The sequence below is a fragment of the Dunckerocampus dactyliophorus genome, chromosome 20 (assembly GCF_027744805.1).
Source record: "Dunckerocampus dactyliophorus isolate RoL2022-P2 chromosome 20, RoL_Ddac_1.1, whole genome shotgun sequence".
Taxonomy (NCBI): domain Eukaryota; kingdom Metazoa; phylum Chordata; class Actinopteri; order Syngnathiformes; family Syngnathidae; genus Dunckerocampus; species Dunckerocampus dactyliophorus.
The window spans coordinates 8,539,216-8,559,670 of NC_072838.1; the positions used below are offsets into that span (position 1 = coordinate 8,539,216).

At 40.0% G+C, this 20,455-nt stretch overlaps 1 protein-coding gene across 8 annotated transcripts in view; it reads left to right on the top strand.

The window, feature by feature from the left end:
* The window catches only part of LOC129173009 (choline transporter-like protein 4), a 38,250-nt gene that overhangs the window by 8,310 nt on the left and 9,485 nt on the right, over positions 1-20,455 (top strand). The window contains exons 10-26 of one of the 8 annotated variants that reach the window (XR_008567145.1): positions 16-159; positions 237-553; positions 684-923; positions 1,451-1,533; positions 1,671-1,777; positions 2,243-2,365; positions 2,447-2,548; positions 4,486-4,590; positions 6,118-6,272; positions 6,429-6,596; positions 7,240-7,384; positions 7,463-7,540; positions 7,618-7,733; positions 8,583-8,669; positions 8,740-8,818; positions 16,808-16,856; positions 16,984-17,057. Coding sequence is in view for 5 of the 8 variants with exons in the window: in XM_054763415.1 (XP_054619390.1) it covers positions 16-159; positions 237-553; positions 684-923; positions 1,451-1,533; positions 1,671-1,777; positions 2,243-2,365; positions 2,447-2,548; positions 4,486-4,590; positions 6,118-6,272; positions 6,429-6,596; positions 7,240-7,384; positions 7,463-7,540; positions 7,618-7,733; positions 8,583-8,669; positions 8,740-8,818; positions 10,058-10,233; positions 11,111-11,291 (2,406 nt within the window). In the remaining 3 variants the exon portion in view is untranslated. The other 7 variants (XM_054763415.1, XM_054763416.1, XR_008567146.1 and 4 more) reach the window with 7 other exon arrangements.

The window sequence follows — 20,455 nt, forward strand, 5'->3', positions numbered from 1 at the left end:
GGTTAAATCTGCCAGCTGAGGGCTTGTACTAATGTGACAAGCAAAGGGGAGACCATGCGGCCATCTAGCAGGGTGCCCCTCATGGTGCTTTGCGACACCCATCGCTCACATATGGTCAAGCACCATTGCTGCCCCGGCTGTGGCTACTTCTGTATAACCGTAAGTCTTAGAAATTGTGCTCACCACATTGGGCTCCTTTTTATTTCCCCTTTTTCACGTCCACTGTCTTCTTCAAGGGAACATTCCTCGAGTGCTGCCCGGACCAGCGCATCGCCCACCGTTTCCACCGGGGGTGTGTGACAGTGCTTGGGGGCGGACGTAGCAGGGCAAATGGCGGAATGCTCTTCTGCCCCCACTGTGGTGAAGATGCTACAGAGGCTCAAGAGGTCACCATATCTTCTAGCTCAACAGCAGCCTCGGCGACGAAGGTTGTCACCATGTCAGCGTCCTCTACCACGACACCGTCTCTGCCGCCATCTGCCCCCCCTGCGCCCTCGCTCACGGCCTCTACAGGCGGGATGAAGGATGGGAAAATGCCTGAAAGGCCTGTCAGGTAAAGTTGTATTTGTAACCTCCAAGCTGTAATTGCACAACTTTGTAATCAGAGTACTATCATATTATAAATAAATGTCACGTCGGTTACATTGTGGTTGTCATATATCCTTTTGTATGGTCTCTTCCAGTGCACGTATGCGCAGCCATGGAATGGCAACGTTAACCGTGGAGCAACAACAACAGCAACCGACCCAACCTGTACCCGCCACTGCATCCGTCACCACCATTCCCCCTCCCGAGGAGGGAGTGGACAGCGTGGGTCCTTCTGTCTGTATGCCGAACGGGAAACCTGTTAGTGCCAGTGCTCTTCCACCAGGACCCAGCAGAGCAGCGCTACAAAAGGCTATTCTCACACAGGACACTGAAAGGTGTGATTTCAAGTATTTCAATTTAGAGCAAGGGTATCTAATGTGTGGCCTGGGAGCCATTTTCAGCCTACAGCTTTTTACTGGTCCTTGGCATGTTCTATATATATTTTTTTTAATGAGACAAGAAATATGTTCCTTTGTTTGTGTAAAACATACAGTATTTGTTTCTGAAGCAGGATGTATTTGTTTGATGGGTACATTTCTTATTTGCAAAACAAAATGCATTTGTTTGGAATGATGTTTTGTATTTGCAAACCACACTGAGTTTGTTTGTGAATTGTGAGTAATCGGCGTGAGTAAAACATGTTTTGTGTGTTTGTGAGGTTTTGGCATGATTTTAACTCTCATAGTAAATCCCCGCAAAATTGGTTGGATTACAAGCATTCATCAAAATAATCTTACGATAGGTGTAAAGTCTGTAGCGAAAGCCGTCTTATACCACTATTACTAAATGGGATAGAGATGGATGCTCGCTGCTTCCAAAATGTATCTACCGTTCAAGCCAGAAATCGCTGTTATTTTTTCAGGAGAAAAAAACTGAGGTTCCACCCCCGCCAGCTTTACCCTGCTGCCAAGCAAGGCGAGGTGCAGAGAGTTCTACTTATGCTAAGTGAGTTGGAAAAAACCCATTTATACATACATGTTCATCATTTTTGTAATAGAAATAGGATTACTTAAATGGGGTGAATATTTTCCTGTGACATTTGGGCGATTTGCCGACTTTAATATTTATACAATGTTTTTTAGTGGAGGGCATTGACCCCACATACCAGCCTGACTCTCAGAACAGGCGCTCTGCTCTACATGCTGCCGCGCAAAGAGGTCTCCTGGAAGTCTGCTACATACTTCTACAGGTGAGTCAGTACATTCATGCAGCCTCGAAGGTAGATTTAGACTAACTATTGATCACAAAAAAAGATGGAGATGTATCGGTAATAGTTTTATCATCGCATCGCAGGCCTCTGAATCGTAATCGAATCGTGAGGAGGCCAGAGATTCACACCACCAGCCCCCACTGGGGGACAGACATATTTTCGCACCCCCCTATTTGGAGTACTATTGAGGAACCGATAATATCTATTTATTTATCTGACTGAACTCGAAACTGAAACCAGGGAAATGCAAAAAAAATGGAGAGCAGTGAAGCATACAAGCTTATTAACAAGTCAAATTGCATGCTGAGTACAAAATTTTTTTATACATGTTTCCAGGTCTGCACTGATATTTAAAGTCATCCCTGCCTCTCACGCCCCCCCGACAGTTCACCGGGCCCGCCCCTACAGTACTGTATTAGGTAAATGACCATCTCCTCCTGACAGGCAGGTGCTCACATTGATGCCCAGGACAAGGACTTTAGAACGCCTCTACTGGAAGCCATTGTGAACAACCACATTGAAGTGACTCGATACCTGGTCCAGAATGGTGCGTGCGTCTACCACATTGTGAGTATCTACCATTAACAAACATGATGGTAAGCTTCCGCAGGTTTGTTTTGCATGTTAAAATTTTAAGTTGTTTTTCAGGAGGAGGATGGCTATACTGGACTCCACCATGCAGCCAAACTTGGCAACTTGGAAATTGTCAGCATGCTGCTGGAGACGGGACAGGTTGATGTAAATGCACAGGTAAAAAACTGGCAGCTGCTCAGGGTCATGAAATTTACAATGCCAAACAGAGAAAGCATCACCATTTCTCATTTCATGAACACAAAGTGCATCTCATTCAGTAATGGGGTATTGGGTAAAACATTTGCATCTTTCTGCATCATCACACTGATATTAACCCCATCTCCAGAAAATGATTTATTTGGAAAGAAAAAGCCATGACATCACTGTTTTTCCCCTTTTTCATGGGTGTGTACCAAAAAAAAAAAACCCCACACATTTGCACACGTCACATGCAAGCCGTCACTCATGCATACAATAAGGGAGCTTTTACTGTATAGTAATGTCACTATTGGGATGAGAGCAACATCCACTGTGAGTTACCATTACTGACAGCTGAAAATTACTGATACAACAAACAATAGGGCTGTCAAAGTTAATGCGTTAATAAAGTTTCCTATAAGGGCACACTTTTTTTTGACATGCGATTAACATGCGGACATCCTGTTTGACCCACGACCCACACCGTAGTTTGAGGAAACACAGCCGTGTATGTGGAGCCACAAGCGGGAACAAATATTGAGCAGAAATGGACAAAGGAAAGGGTATTTTGAATGGTACGTTTACCTTAAAAGCCATTGTATCTACTGTCGCCGTGAGCTGAGTTGTCACGGAGTACGTAGACTGCCACAGAGAAATGAAAAGGTACTGCCGGTATTTTTTATTGTCATTTATACAGGGGTACCTTGGTGTACAAGTGTCCCAACTAATAAGTGTTTTTTAGATGCGAGGCGTCTCTCGTCTGATTTTTTTGCTTTGAACTGCGAGCTAAAATTTGGGTTATGAGCTGCAAGATACCGGCAGGCAGCTATTTGGGGGCTTGTGTCAATGTGACCATGACTAAAGACGAGAATGGATCTAAATAGCAGTACCAGTGCGCTAGCTAGTCACCGGGAAAGATTTTCAACACATCAGCAAAACATCGGTACATTACAGCGATCTAATTTAGCTTATTTATTATGTATTATGTCAAACTATTACAGGAACAACATCCAATTAAAAGCACAAAATGAATACAGACCCATCATCCACCAGTACGAGCTTGGAGTTTGTTTTCAGAGAGGTGCACCGCACAAATATGCACATTAGCACTCACTAAGGTCATCAAATGTTACCTTTATGCATTCCCTACATAGTATCAGCATTTGGGAGCAAATATGAGGTGAAAGAAAAAGCGTAAGAATTCAGTATAGTAGTCTATCAGTGCAGCGTGGGAGAAAGTTAGATGGTGCATTCAAGGGCCGTGGAACAAAGTGGGACAAGTCGGCGTTCGCATTAAAGATGCAAAAACTGGGATCTCTAACTGTGTAGTATTTTTGGAATAAAATCATGGCCCATATTATTATATGTACATAAAATATGATGTAGTTACAGTATTTACAAATAATTTAAATCTTTTACTTTTTTAAAGTTTTTTTTTTATATATATATATATACAGTATATATATATATCATTGTGCTTGAACGTTTCCCACGGCCCGGTGGTTGGGGACCCCTGCCTTACAGCATGCTTGGGGATATGATGTGCTCTTTTACACATTTGAAAATACTGTAAGAATGCCACTTTTTTATAGTATTGGCTTCTTTAATATTAATATCTACATCACTGTATCGAATCGTATCAATTTGTTCTATTTTTAAAAGAAATCCTTTTTGAGTCGTATCTTAACCCGTGTATCTAGATGCATATAGAATCGTTTACCACAAAGAGATTTATATCCCTACTAATTATAGGTAAAAACGTAACTATCTGCGAGTAATTGTGATTAATTATGAGTTAACTATGGACCAAATGGGATTAAATATTTTAATCGATTGACAGCCCTAGTAAAAAAGCATGTTAACACAATAGATAGTTAAAGCACCATTTTCAGGTTCTTCTCCGTGGTTCATCTCAGGACAACGGTGGTTGGACGCCAATCATCTGGGCTGCAGAACATAAACACGTGGAGGTGATCAAAGTGCTGCTGAACCGAGGCGCTGACGTGGCCATCAATGACAAGGTGATCTCATGCCATCTGACACTGCCGTCAGTCAAAACATTATTTGGAACTTATTTTCCAGTGGTACATTTTTGCAACACATAAAAGTAGTTCTTTTTATGTTTGAGCAACACTAGACTGCTGTGAGAAAGGACAGGAATACAATTTATTTGTATTGCACAGTACTTGTATTATGTTACTGCTTAATTAAAACACAGGTAATTACTTATAAATTGTGCAATTCTATCAAAATTTTTACTCCAGTATTTATGTAAAGTGTATTAATTCTCAATATCAATTATTTGCTTTACTTGGCTTTATTTTAATGTCTTCACTTATTGTAACTTATTTGTTATTGATAATTCTATTTATTCCTATCTTATCACTCTTAATTACATTTTTACTGTTATTTTTATCCTTACTTGTACATTATTTGTACATTTGTATTTCTTCATTTTCCTTAAGACTTCATAAGCTATATTTTTAAAACTCTACTATAAATCTTTTTCAACACCTTCCTTTCTTTTCTTTCCACTCTATTGTAATACAGGCGTCCCTCCCCACGTCACACTTCGCATTTTGCGGCTTTGCTGTATCGCGGCTTTATGTATTAATTATATATTAATTAATAAATTATGCTGTTTTGTGGTTGAGTACAGCCTGTTATAGGTTAAAAGTATACCGTTTTTTTTTCTAAATTAAGCATTTTTAAGCATAAAAATGAGTTAATGAGCTAAGCTACTAATATAAGGAATTCAGAAGTCACATTGAAAGACGCTGGGATGATATGTAGTATTCTACACTGGTCACTAAGTGTCAGTAATGTTACTGAAATGTTCGATGAGCCACACAAGCACCAGACTTGATCGCCGGAACAACAGGCTTTTATTGCAGGTTTCACCTATCTCAAAACAGGCATAATAATCCCTAACACGGGCTACTGTTGCAGCCATAACCCACCCCAAGCTACTGTAAAACTGAACTCTGAACCCCAGACGTCATTTCCTGTATGCCTCCCACTCAGCTCTCGGAGCTTTGGCACTCATTTACAGCAACACACACGAGTATGAGTCTATTTTCTGTTATTATGTTTACTATATTGGGTAATATGAGTCTAAAGGTAACTATAGGGGTGTTACTTCATTTCTAGAGGGCTCTAACAATGTTAAAAACTGTATTCAGGAGGTCATAAACAGATTTTCTAGTAGTACAAAAATATTCCATTTATAAATAAGGAATCCTACTTTGCTTAAATTCACTTATCATGGCCGGGTCTGGAACCAATTAACCGTGATATGCGAGGGATCGCTGTGCATCTATCAACATGTAAAAGATTCAGTATCAGTAATAATCAGTAATCACATGGAAAAGGGGTAGGATTAAATAAGCTCTGCTTCTTCCTGCTCCTTTTGAGACATGTTGAATTGTGCAAATTTGTTGATAAACATGTTTGAAACAAACAAACCATACCAACCATACCATACCGGTGTTTTTTTTTCAGTGAATGAATCACAATGAAACTTGAACTTACTAAAATATCCCTCCTAGGAGCTGAATGTATGTCTTCACTGGGCAGCGTATGCAGGAAACGTTGATATAGCAGAGATGGTGTTGAACGCTGGATGTTCACTCGCAGCAGTAAACTTGCATGGAGACACGCCGCTCCACATCGCTGCCAGAGAGGGTTACTTGGAATGCGTTACGTGAGTCAAATTCAACAAAGCTTTCGCTTTACCAACATATGCACAATTCCCGGGCTAAATTACACTCTGTAATCCTCTAATTCCTTAACGACATGATTACATTCCAGACAGGATGGTCTGAAACGATTAGATCAACTACTGTAACTTGTGTTGCAGGTTGTTTCTCTCCAGAGGTGCAGATATTGACACCATGAACAGGGAAGGAGACACGCCCCTCACCCTTGCACGCCCAGATACGCCGGTATGGGTTGCACTCCAAATCAATAGAAAGATACGAAGGGGAATAACCAATCGCATGCTTCGGACAGAAAGAATCATATGCAGGTAAGTGCTGTTGATATTTTGGGAGCTTGAATCCAGTGGCATTGGTGGTTCATCATACCAGGGAAACCGCAGTGTTGTCTCTTAAGCCCCGGTCACAACCCACTGCGCGTGTTTTTTGGGGAGGCCACGGCCGCCACGTTTTTCTGAAAACGTGGAGAGGGAGTGGCAAGGAGGCCTCTTTACTCACTCGCATGTTGTAAGTGCGTGCAAGTGCGATGAACGTTGAGTTTTTCCACCCGATGTCAGGGGAAGGGGGGTATATAGGATGACTATCCAAGGTTCTCCAGATGTTCCTGCTGCTGCTGCCTCAAGCAGTAGCAGTGAGACTACCGGTATGTGTTATATGATCAATCCGTCAATGTAATACTATGCTGCGTGCACATAACTGGTTCACTACTAGTAAACTACTTTACCAAACTACTTTTATTTGATGTTTTTGTACAATATAAATAAGGGAAGTGCGTACGTAACCACAAAACGTCGAAACTCAGAACGCCGTAAATCGAGGACCACCTGTATTCATTCAATCAAGTGTACATATGGTAGGCTAATAGCGTCATCGTAATAATATGGTAATATCTGTTGGGGTGCTGCCTCCTCTTAAAAGCTCCTGATCATCTTTACTACTACTTTAATGTCCTAGTGACATCGCCCAGGGCTACGAGAACGTACCCATTCCATGTGTCAACGCGGTGGACGACGAAGGCTGCCCTTCAGACTACAAATACGTTTCAGAAAACTGTGAAACGTCTGCAATGAACATAGATCGTAACATCACACATTTACAGGTAAGAGCTTCTGTACTGTAACTTTTATGCCTCTGCAACGAGCTGCTGTATCACAGCACATCTCACACTTGTTGTCAGCACTGTGGCTGCACGGACGACTGCTCGTCGAGTAACTGTCTCTGTGGACAGCTCAGCATCCGGTGCTGGTACGACAAGGTAAACAGCAAATGCATATCATTCGGGGGCCAAGCGTGGACAAATTAAACCAATATGTAACCAAACTCTATCTGTAGGACCAGCGGTTGCTTCAGGAGTTTAACAAGATTGAACCCCCACTTATATTTGAATGCAACATGGCCTGTTCTTGTCACAGGACATGTAAGAACAGAGTGGTACAGGCTGGTATCAAGTAAGTATTAAACACATACGTAGTGTAGAACTGCACTGCATTGTGCTGCTTACTGTACCTAATGAGAGGGTGCAAAATAGTACAAACTAGGGCTGTCATATCATCAAAATTTCAGTCAGATTAATCACAGTCTACAAATTTATGAATCAAGATTACTGTAACCACCATTTGCAACTATGTCAGAGTTATGCTCATTTATACGCATAATTTGTTCCAGACTCGACCACAATAAGTGAATTTCCGCCAAGTATCAATATTAATAAATGCAATTTTTGTAGGTAAAACATAGAAAACCTGTTTAAAAAAAACGTTTACCAATATTAGAGCCCTGTAAACATGAAATAACACCCATAGAGTCATCTTTATAGAAATAATAGCCACGAAATTCAAACCGCAATGTGGCGAGTGACGACTGTATAATTTGTCTGTCTCTTTCCAAAGTCTCTCTACAATTCCTCAAAACTAGGCTATAGGCTGGAGTTACTGGTACTGTAGCTACTGTATACTGTATGCCTTGTGACAATCTGCATATATTTTGCATGTTCATGAAGGGAGACGTGCAAAATGAACTGCCAGTGCTATTTTGCTCATTTGACAGACGCAGTCCTCCGTGTTAGGGACCACAGCAATAGGGTACTGTATGTTGGGAAGTGTTGAATTACATTCTTGGTCTGCCCAGCAAAGCTAGCGCTCGCCTAGGCTCTTTTGGATTGTGCCACTGAAATGACATTACCGCCTGATTAAGACCATTCTGTTGATGTGTCAGAAAACTTTCCATCCATATGTTTTGTTATTATATTATATTCACACTCGTATGAAACCCACCAAATGTTCACCTTCCTCCCTTAGAGTTCGCCTTCAACTCTACAGGACTGAGAAGATGGGTTGGGGCGTTCGAGCATTGCAGGACATTCCCCAAGGAAGCTTCATCTGCGAGTAAGAGAGGGCTGTCCCTTGTCCACTCGACAGAAAGTCTGAGGTGAAATAATGTCTTCTTCCAATGCAGATATGTGGGGGAGCTCATCTCGGATGCAGAAGCCGATGTTAGAGAGGATGACTCCTACCTTTTTGACCTGGACAATAAGGTACTACAAACTATCCATCCATCCATTTTCTATACCGCTTCTCCTCTTTAGGGTCGTGGGAGCTGGAGCCTATCCCAGCTGACTTCAGGCGACAGGCGGGGTACACCCTGGACTGGTCGCCAGCCAATCGCAGGGCACATATAGACAAACAACCATTCACACTCACATTCATACCTATGGACAATTTAGAGTCACCAATTAACCTAACCTGCATGTTTTTGGATGTGGGAGAAACTACAAACTACTACCAGAATAATGAACAATAATACACATAGTCTTTAAACATCTTTATTATAATAGACACATGACGGGCTCTGGGGGTTCTTTCTTTGGGATTATTTCCAGTATTTTATTTCTATTAAGAATTGTGTTGGTTAAAAAATGAATTAATGATCACTGTTTTTTGGTTGACTACGGCATATTACTACGGCAAACTGTACGTATTTGTTGCCCAAATTAAACATTTTCAAGCATAAAAATTGATAAAATGAACTAAAATACAAATATAGGCCATTATGACCACCATTCAACTTGTGGATGTAATATTCTACATTGGTCACTAGGTGTCAGTAATTGTTCGGTGAGACAAGCGCCAGAGTTGATCGCCGGAACAACAAGCTTTTATTGCAGGTTTGAATGATCTCACAACAGGCACAATAATAACATAATCATAATAACACGGGCTACTGTTACGGCCATAGCCCACAACAAGCTCAAACTCAACTCTGGAACCCTCAATGTCACTTCCTGTCCGCCACCCATTCTGCTCCCTAACTGTCTTAAATGGCTTATTTTCTCTGATTATACCTACTATATTGGGTAATAGGAGTGTAAAGGTGACTATGGGATGTTATTTCATGCCTAGAGGGCTCTAATAATATTAAAAAACAAATGTAGGTTTTCTATGGCATAACTGAAAATATTCAATTTATAGAGAAGGTATCCTACTTTCTGGAAATTCACTTATCACGGTCAGACCTGGAACCAATTAACCGTGATGAGCGAGGGATTACTGTATTTCTGTTATGAAATGTGTTGGTTTTCCTTAAGAATTTGTGAGGAGCCATCACCTCACACTCATTTTATGACTTGGCTACGTTGTGGAATCGTACCGTGCCCTGTCCCACGTCTTACAATCAAACGTGCCGTGCTTTGGGTGTGAAGTACGATTGGCCTCGTGTGAATACTCCTTTCTTTTGGTATAATTGGTATAATCTAACAAAACGTGTTTTCTTAAAGGACGGGGAGGTGTATTGTATTGACGCCCGTTACTACGGCAACATCAGCCGCTTCATCAACCACCTTTGCGACCCCAACCTCATCCCAGTGCGTGTGTTCATGCTGCACCAGGACCTGAGATTTCCTCGCATTGCCTTCTTCAGCTCCAGAGACATCCTCAGTGGCCAAGAGCTAGGGTGAGTGTGGAAATGTGTGACTCATGCCCTTTTTGGTTTTCATTTCACTTTTTAGGTAGAAATGATTTCAACTAGGGCTGTCAAATGATTAAAAATATTAAACAAATGAATCACACTTTTCAAATTAATCATGATTAATCACCATTTTTAACTATATGTGAATTTTTTACTGTGTTTTTGAACAGAAACGTAAATGACAGGACACAATTATACATATTTGTATGTTTTAACCGCTCCAAATGAACTGAAAATGTAAATCATGCTAAAAGATGCCACACGTCTGAAAATGTACTTGCCGAATGCTCGTCTCTTTAATAGTAGCAGAACATTTGAATCACACTTTAACAGCTTTATTATGAGCCATGAGGGGTTGCGGTCAAACACACCCCGTAAATTGAATTCACATGTGTTGAGTGTAAATGTATTTTCTGGGATTTCCGAGCATACCTAAATGCAGCAAATTGTACTTCCGCAGTAAGAGTTATGTTAGTGAGTGATAAAACAATCCACTTACTGTTTTTCTTTGTCTTTCTGTTTATTTGAGACTACAGTAGATTGGATACATATCAGATTTTCAGTGGTGTGAAAAAGTGTTTGCGCCCTTCCTGATTTTTTTGTTTTTGCATGTTTGTCACACTTAAATGTTTGGAACTGTACTGTTGTTGATGTGTTCAGATCAGACTAAAGTTATGAAAGAGCGTCTGCCTCTGTGTGGGGACACTAGAGCTGTGGCTTGACATGATGCGCAAGCGTTAATAATGCTAGAAATGTTAAGGTAATTAATGAAATAAATTAGTTAGCTATTTTCGACAGCCCTAATTTAAACATGATCAAAACTATGATAATTCTTAACATCATATCATGTCTTGTCCAATAGGTTTGACTATGGAGACCGCTTTTGGGACATTAAGAGCAAGTACTTTACCTGTCAATGTGGTTCGGAGAAATGCAAACACTCTGCAGAGGCCATTGCTTTGGAGCAGAGCAGACTGGCCAGAATGGAGGCCAGTCCAGAGGCGGGAGCAGACAGTGGATTAACGATACCCGGACACCTTTAAAAGAACCCAAACTCACCCTATTAACATGCTGCATTGAAAAAAAAAAATGAAGCATTTCATATGTTGTTGTTCAATATGTGGTGTATTTTATTTTATTTTATGTGATACTAACAGATTTGCAACATTAACTTTTATCATTCATTTACAACATAGGCCGAAAACACTCAAACACTCAGTGCTTGTTATATGAGGCCAACTTTTGTTTACATACTGTATGCTTATTGTGCTTATTGTACAGTGTATATTTGACAAAGCAGGTTTGAGTATTAGTTTGCCATTGTGTAACACATACACTCAATATTTCCTGTTGTGCCAAGAAACAAGCGGCATTTTTTACACAATCCAGACAACTTCTGACCTAATGTGTATCTGTACGGAGGAATAGGATTTCCATTTGCATTGCCTTTTATTGTTTTGATTTTTTTAAAACATGTTTTTTACTTTACTATAATAAATTCAGGACAATGTTTTTCACATTGCATCCTAAATCCTGCAAGCAAATTTTGTTGTCATATACAGTACCATTTAAAAGTTTGGAGATGCTTTTGACAGGTGCCTTGTTTCACAACATTTGTGAAACAACTAACAAAGAAGAAAAAAACAGCAGAATATTGAAAAGGTGAACATGGGAGTGTTAGTACAGGTACTGTACGTACAGTATATCAGTGAGCCAGTAGATCTCAAAATTAATGACTGCTTCTGAACAGCAGGGGGTGCAATCTTAAGCAATTCCACTGAGCATTCATCAGGGTTGGGCGATACTGCAAGTTTTAGTATCAGTGTGGTATCAAGGAAATACTCTACAGGACCAGTACTGTATTGCAAATACTTATTAATTTTTACTTTGATTTTTTTTTCTAGATCCTTGAATGTTGATGTGATTTTACTTTAACCAAAAGCAAAATCAATTTTAAAAAAGCCACTATCAACAATGTAACTATATGAACAACACATAAAAAACATCCCTATAAAGTTAGTATCGATTCGCTACGGATACGACACATGCATTGATAGGCTTCGGATCGATCCGTCCACCTCTCATCACAGTGAGCGTCAATGCCATCCAGTCTCTTTTTGAGTGTTTTGTTTGGCAAATATAATGTACTAAAAAACTAATACTATTTGTAATTTGGTATATATTCGTTATTTTGTGCTCAAGTCCACGTACTAGCCCTGTGCTGCAGCTTTAAATAATGTTTAAGTGAGCGCTACAAAAAACACGACTTGGCTGACAAAGCCATGAACGTAAGGGCCTATTTTTTATAATATTATAATCCAACGTTTATGGACGTTAATGGTATGTAGGTTAAATTAGGCCAAATAAAAACAGTGCGATTATTTTAACGGTTTTGTTCAAGTTGGCCACCTGAAAATATAAAACCCATTGCAATATAAATTTTATATTTTTATATCCCGCCGCTTCAATGTTGCGCGTGCAGCTGCCCACTTCCGGTGCACGTCCCCAAACAGGTGAGCGTTTGTCGTCACTGCTTGGTAACTGCCCGCAAGGAACAGATTTGTTCCTTTAGCGTGTCTTTGTCTTTTCAAAGCACTTTTCCACTTTTTCTTCAGAGCGTTTTTAGGTGAATTGAAGTAAAGCGACCTGTGAGTGGGAAGCCAACGAAGTGAAGGCAGTGGGAGAGGTGGAAAATGGGCAAAAAAGACAAGACAGATACGGAGTCTCCGTACGGTGAGTTGACGTCACCCGTTACCTTGTACTGCTTTTATGGGAAATTTAAAAAAAGTTCGTATTAATGTAATAACAACCTAACTTGCACTCATACGTTTGCTTCTGGTCGTATTTTATGTTATATTCATTAAATGGTTCATGAAAAGTCGATACATGTTGAATGAAATCTATAAAAAACAAAAAAATAGGGATGGGCGATACTGCACATTGTGGTATCTATCCGATATGGCCAGTGTTGCCTACAGCGATACTTAACTTTTTACTTAAAAAAATAGACCTCATTGAATGATTCATGACATACAAGATAATATTTTAAGGAATTACAAATTATTTGTCAGTAATTTGACAATATATAAATACAACAGCCCCCTTCTGATTGGCTTCCCAAAGTCAGCTGGGATAGGCTCGAGTTTACCTGATCCTACACTAGCGGTATAGAAAATGGATGGATACAACAATATCAGATAACATAATATCAACAAAACATTAAAATAATCCCCTTATTCCATTTCATTGTATACAATTTTTTGAGCAAAACAACAGTGCAAAATAACCAACCGTAATTAAAAGCTTGTATCCGTTAATAACTTAAGTGAGTCTGTTTGACACTTGCATGGCGCAAGGTTCAATGAGTTACTAAGTTATAACTACACATCCCCTGAAAGTACTTACATTTTTTAACACATTTATTGTGGTATTATGTAATATGAGAAAAAAATATCTTTCATATATGCTGTGTTAGTGATTCATTATTGTAATAGATTTCCGATAAATTAGTGGTTTCACACGGTTAATGCATGCATACTAAACGCTTGAATTCTGTTTCCTGATATTTGTCATGCTGTTCTGTTGTTGTCCCAAGTGTATTGACAGTCTGGGAGGTTTGGTATGGCTACAGTAAATAAACCCTCCCCGCAGGTAAATACAGATTGGCTTTCATATCACTTTCGGTAACATCTAAAAACAGGAGAATAGGATGTTGACTCATGTGGCAAGTGCATGACTCTTTCACACAGTGAGCCTGCAAAATTACCGCGTTACAGCCGTTACATTAAACATTGTATGAAGTAATCCCTCGCCGCTTCGTGTTCCGTGGCTTCACGTCATCACGGTTTTTCAAAAATCATGCAGTTTTGATTCAAGATTCAAGAGTTTTATTGTCATATGCATTGTAAAACAGGCAGTTATACTATGCAATGAAATTCTTATTCTGTTCATTCTCCCAAGAAAAGAAAGAAAACACAAGAAAGAATAAGAACATAAGAAACATATATACCAATAAATTAAGCAACAACAACAGAAGAGACATTAATACAAATAAATAAATAAATAAATAAATAAATAAAAGTGCTATGAGTGTGTGCGTGTGTTGTGTGCGGCGTGTGTGAGTGCTTCGTTGAGAAGCCTGATGGCCTGTGGGTAAAAGCTGTTTGCCAGCCTTGTGGTCCTGGACTTCAAACTCCTGTAGCGTCTGCCTGGTGGTAGGAGTGTGAATAATGAGTGTTGTGGATGTGTGCTGTCCTTGATGAGGTTGTGTGTACTTCGTAGGACTCTAGTTTTATAAATGTCTTGCAGTGAGGGGAGGGCTTTTTTGTGGTTGAATATGGCCTATTATTAGTAAAAATATATCTATAGCAAAGCAATTTTTACATATTTTGCAAATGAAGCATTTACAAGCATTAAATGGCAAAAATGAACTAAAATACAAACATTAAGTATTGAGAAGACTCATTCAAAGATGTTGCGATGATATGTAGTGTTCTACCCTGGTCACTAGGTGTCAGTAATGTTACTGTAATGTACGGTGAGACGCACAAGCACTGGACTTGATGTTGCGGCCGTAACCCACGCCAAGCTAAAACTCAACCCTGAACCCCGGCCGTCACATCCTGTCCGCCACCCCACTCAGCTCCCCTAGCACCGGAACACAAGTACAGCAACACAGAGGAGCACAACTCATATTTATGTTTTTATGTGTTATTTTCTCTCGTTATGTCATCATCATATGTCATATTGGGTAATACAAGTGTAATGGTGACTATAGGGGTGTTATTGCATGTCTAGGGGGCTCTAATAATGTTAAAACCATATTTAGAAGGTGGTAAACAGGTTTTCTATGCTCTCACTTTGAAAATATTCCATTTCTAAATAAGAAATCCAACTGTGTGGAAATTCACTTATCACGGTCGGGTGTGGAACCAATTAACCTCGATAAACGAGGGATTACTGTATGCATTCAGACAGAACTCAGAGAAGCGGTACACTACCATAAATACGTTCACATAGCGGCACTAAATTGAATAGAATACGACTACAAGCGTGGTATGACATATAAAATACAGCGCTAATTGCTTTCAAACGTGAGCCTCTGATATTAAATCTGATATTAAATTTCATACTCCAGTCCTGACCTTTTGCTGTGTCGCTGTTTTGTGTGAAGGGAGCCACAAAAAAAATGGGAGGGGGAATTTTTACTGTAGAATTCCTGGATTTTACGCCTAAAAAAGTTGTAAACAAAGTAAATGTTAAGCTGTTCTTGGAACATTTGCACTAGTGTTATGCTTTTGGTTCCTTGAATGCATGTTTTTCCAGAACGCTTTGGTTAAATACCAAATTGTCAACTTTGGAGGTGTTAATATTGTATATTGCAGTGGTTAAATTATTTTTACACTTGCATGACCTTTAAAATGTGTCAATATTACTAGTTAATACAGGTTTACTCTATTTTTTATTTTTATTTGTTTGGACTTTTAAGGTATTGATTACTCGGTTTTTAATATTAATGTATACAGATTGTTGAGATATATTAACAGCAATAATGTTTCCACAGTAGAAGTCTTTGTGGCTGTAGTGCAACTTCCCAAAGCGGGCGTCATGTTGTTCCTCTTTAGACTGCAAACTAGTGTAGACCCAATCGACAACACCTCAGCATACAAGTAGTGCACTCTATTTTTTTCCTAATACCAGTAGCTATAAAAGCAGCAGGAGGTTTAATTATAAGAAGGCTGTATCTCCATTTAAGAAGTTTCATCAAATAATAACATGTTATATGTGCAGTTTGATTAGATGACCAGGTTACCAGGTAAATGCTTCATCATCAATGGGGGTTGCAGCCATAAACCGTTGATATCATGCCTGTGGCAGATGAACTTTTAGGACCATGTTGCTCTGATATCACATTATATTGACTCACTGAATAAGATTTTGGCCGTAGTAAAAGTGAGATGTCATTTAGATGCTGCCACCTGGCATGCACTGCAAACATTGTGAAATCTGACACTCATGTCATTGCGAGAGGCCGATGAACAGGTTCCTTTGTTGTAAGCGTTTCACGATGCTTTCTCTTGTCACTCTTTTGCCCACCTTGGATGATTATGTCTGTCATATTCCGTTTGGTGCAACGCCATGCTATTTGATGTTCTCAGTGTTTCCATTATGTCTACAGTGGGCTCCCTCGCAACATTATGAATTCAAATGAAATTCACATCAAGTTATCACCTGTTCTGTTTTATGTGTTGTTGTTTTTAACATACTGTACCTTCCTGCAATTAGTCATTCCTTTTGTTCCAGGAAGTTTTTTGGTTTTCCCCGCAACACCACCAACCTTATCATAATCATTACATTCGTAGCACCTGTAATCACCTCACTGGTACAAATTCCTTCTCTGGTCTGTTAAAATGTCCACATCCATTCAGTAGCTTTACTTCGTGAACTCACAAACAAGAAAAGTGTTAATAAGGTAATAATACACTGTCATAGCCGGTCAGTAGTGGTTATTTTATGTATGGGATTAAAAATCTACTTCGATCTGCTTTTTTTTGCTCAGGTGAACCGGCCCAGTATGATCCCACCTTCAATGGACCCATAAAGAAAAGGTGATTCTCACTTTAATGTCCGACTGCATTCTCCCATGTCCTGTGAAGGTCTTTAGCTGAGCTCGTATTGACTGATTAAATCACAATTAACACCCCAGATTTTTGTGCTCTGCTGTTTTTTCCCTAGGGGATGCACGGATATAATCTGCTGCGTGCTGTTTATAGCCGTCATCGCTGGCTACCTTGCAGTCGGAATTTTAGGTGAGCACAAGTGCCACACAGAAATGTCTCGTTACCACATCTTTCGCCACTCTCCTTTGTAAGCCACTCTTTTATTTCCTTGTTGAGTTGTTGTTTTATATTACACTTCCTCTTATAATAATAAACCCACTGTTAGTTACATGGTGACTTTTTCGGATGCATGACAACACACAGTGGTAAAGTAGTATCAGGATGTATTGCGGAAGGCTTTCTTGGTGCAAGCTAGGGGTGTCCCAATACATCTTTTTTCTTCCAATACGATATTAACATTGCTGCCTTGCATATCGCCAATACCGATCCGATATCAGCATAAATCCTACATACGTTTATTACTTATTTTGTAATGCTAAATGGAAGTAGATCAATAGATAGATAATGCTACAAGACATTACACTGGATTACCTTCAAACATGCATGTAGTCAGCCATGGCAACATAGTTCTCCTCCCCGTTCTCTTCCCATTCCGTGTGGAAGTGGTAAGGTTTTGGCTTCTTAACTAGTCCTTCTTCCCCATTCGATTTGAAACACACTCTTAAGTTGAGAATAAGTAAATTGGAGAAGCTAACTAGTTTGCTCGGTAGCTTGCTATGCTAGTGTCGGCCGTAACTTGTATCACTGATTACGGTTGAGCAATGTGTTGAGTAATAGGAGTGTAAAGGTGACTGTAGGAGTGTTATTGCATGCCAACAGGGCTCGAATAATGGTAATAATTATATTTAGAAAGGTTTAAACAGGTTTAAAAAAAAACAATTTAGTAATATTGAATCGTACTTTGCGGAAATTCACTTATCGCAGTCGGGTGTGGAACAAATTAACCATGAAGGATGACTGTATAGTCTTATCGACAATGTAGTAGCGGCCAGGCATAATGGAGCGAGGCTTAGGTAAGCGATTAAACCCGATATTACTCACCACCAACAGGTGCGGGGTCTTTTCTATTGTAGTTAATGAGTTTTTGCCGTCCAGTGGGAGTTTCTCACACTTTGCAGATGTTTCGGACAGCGTTGGTTGGTTTGAGGGAGCCTTGAGAAAATACTCACGCCGTTTTTTTGTGACACCGCTTCAAACTTATCCGGTTGTGTGCCACCATGGGAAACTTGTGCATGACAAGTTTTGCACTTTGCTGCTACGTCTTTCGGATGTTTAACGGTCAACATCACTCCTACTCCTGGCTATTCTTAGCACTGATGTGGTTGTGGTCACGTGGGCTATATTCGGGTGCCGTTGGATAGAAGTGCTGGAGCGGAGTCTGGAATGGATTGCTTGTATCTGAGTGCCAGATGCAGGCCGATATAATCTGATACTAATTTTTTTGCTAATATCGGACCGATATCCGATATCAATATCCGATCGGGACACCCCAAGAGCAAGCCCTCATTATTAATGATGTCCAGTGGAACAAAATGTTTTCCTTCTATGTGATGCAATCACTGTTATGTCTTTCTTGTTTTCTAAACTTTAGTGATATTTGGGAGTAACTGCATTATTAGTCCACACAAAATTCCCCTTTCCTGCAGTCTTCTTCGGGCTTCTGTTTGACCAAAATGCTTAGGTTTGGACAACCTGCTGTTTTGCACGTGAAATTATTTCAATAGTTAAATTAGAGATTATTTTTAAAATACAAATAGTATGGGCAATTAAAGACTTTCTTTCACTCCTGGCAGGGGGGGAAAATGTTTTTAAATACACCGGTGTACATGTGGACATTGCCTGAATGAACTGGCCTTGCCTTATCTTGTTAAACCATGAGCAGCCCATTTCCCGTGAACACGGCCACTCGATTGCTGTCATTAAACTCATTCCAATGCACAGCACCTAATCCCTTATCTTAAGTCAATACAACGTCTGTGTGCAAACAGCTTAGTTTGACCTTATTAAGTGACGTTACTGGATGCCATCAAGTTGAATTTCTATTGATTCTGCTATTTGGTAACTAACAAACCAACAAAGAGGGTGGATCATTCACTATTACAATGGTTTTCAAAGCGCATGGAGAAAAATAACTTTATTATGTCTTCTCAAGGGATAATACTATCAAAATATACTGTAGCTTGAAGTAGGCAGTGTACAGCTTGGAAAGCTCTCTTTCGAAAATTACTCAACACAGTCTGAGTAGCTGACAACAAAAATAAGTACCCCTCACATTAAATATGCACATATTGTGTCCAAAGTGTCAATATCTAGTGTGAGCATCATTGTTATGTAGCGCTGCATTAATCCATGGAATGGAATTCACCAGCGTGGCCTAGGCCCTTACTGGAATCCTCCATGATGACATAACAGAGGTGGTGGATATTACACCTTGTGCTCCTCCGCCTTACACTTGCTCCATGTGTACGGTACTCATTTAGGCTTGGAGATGTACAGTAATTAGCCAATCCTTCAGCTTCGTCATCTTGGAATGGTGTTTGGCCTCCTTATCTTGTTGTAAAACTGACGTGCGGCCCGGCCCCCTTATGTCACCGCAAGTCAAGTCAGTTTTCTTTATAGAGCGTCAGTTCCTAAGAGAAGTTTAAAAAAAAAAAAAAAAAAAAGGTTCAGGTGCGGACTTACCATTAGGTAAACACAGGCAATTGCCTAGGGCTCTGAGATTTCCAGGTGCTCCCAAACGTCTCATAAAAACTGATTATTGATTTTTTTTTCCTTTGATTAAAGTACATATTACTGTTTTAGTCTTAATTCACATTCTTAAAACTACAATGTGTAGTCTTTGGTGATCATTTCGACCGCTAGCGTTTTCGTATCCTTGTTAAAACATATTGCTCCTCCCATCTTCCTCCTCCTCGTTCTACTTCTTGAACCGAAGATGAATTCAGCTGGTTAGCTTCTTCTTCTTCTTCTATTGTTTATTTGCATTCAGCAAGCAGCTCACGCAGTTAGACTGGGTTTGCCTGGGCCCCCAAATGACAAAATACTCCCGTGAGCATGTCGAGAACTACTCTTCTGAGCAAGCGCTTGGTGACGGAGGCAAGAGAAAAACATCCTCTAGGGAAGAAACCTCATAGAGAGCCCATGCTCTGTGGGACAGCCGTCTGTCTCGACCGGTAAATACAGAAAACAGGATACAGGGGTTTCGCTACCCGGTGAGGGACGAGAGAACAATGGGCACAACAAAAGCCCTATGAGCACTCATGCAGCCCGAGACCATGACACCACCACCACCACCATGCTTTGACTGTCGGCAAGACACAATTGTATTGTATTGTATGTACTTTATTTATCCCACAGCGGGAAAATTTACTTGTTACAGCAGCAAGCAAGCAAGACAAGTAAAGAGAACAGTAAAGTAAAGTAAAGTAAAGCATGGTGACTACAACATGGTTCAGGTGGTGCAGGTGTTGTAGAGCCTGCACACAATTATCGTGCTACTCACTTGCGTAGCCAGCTATTTCAACAAT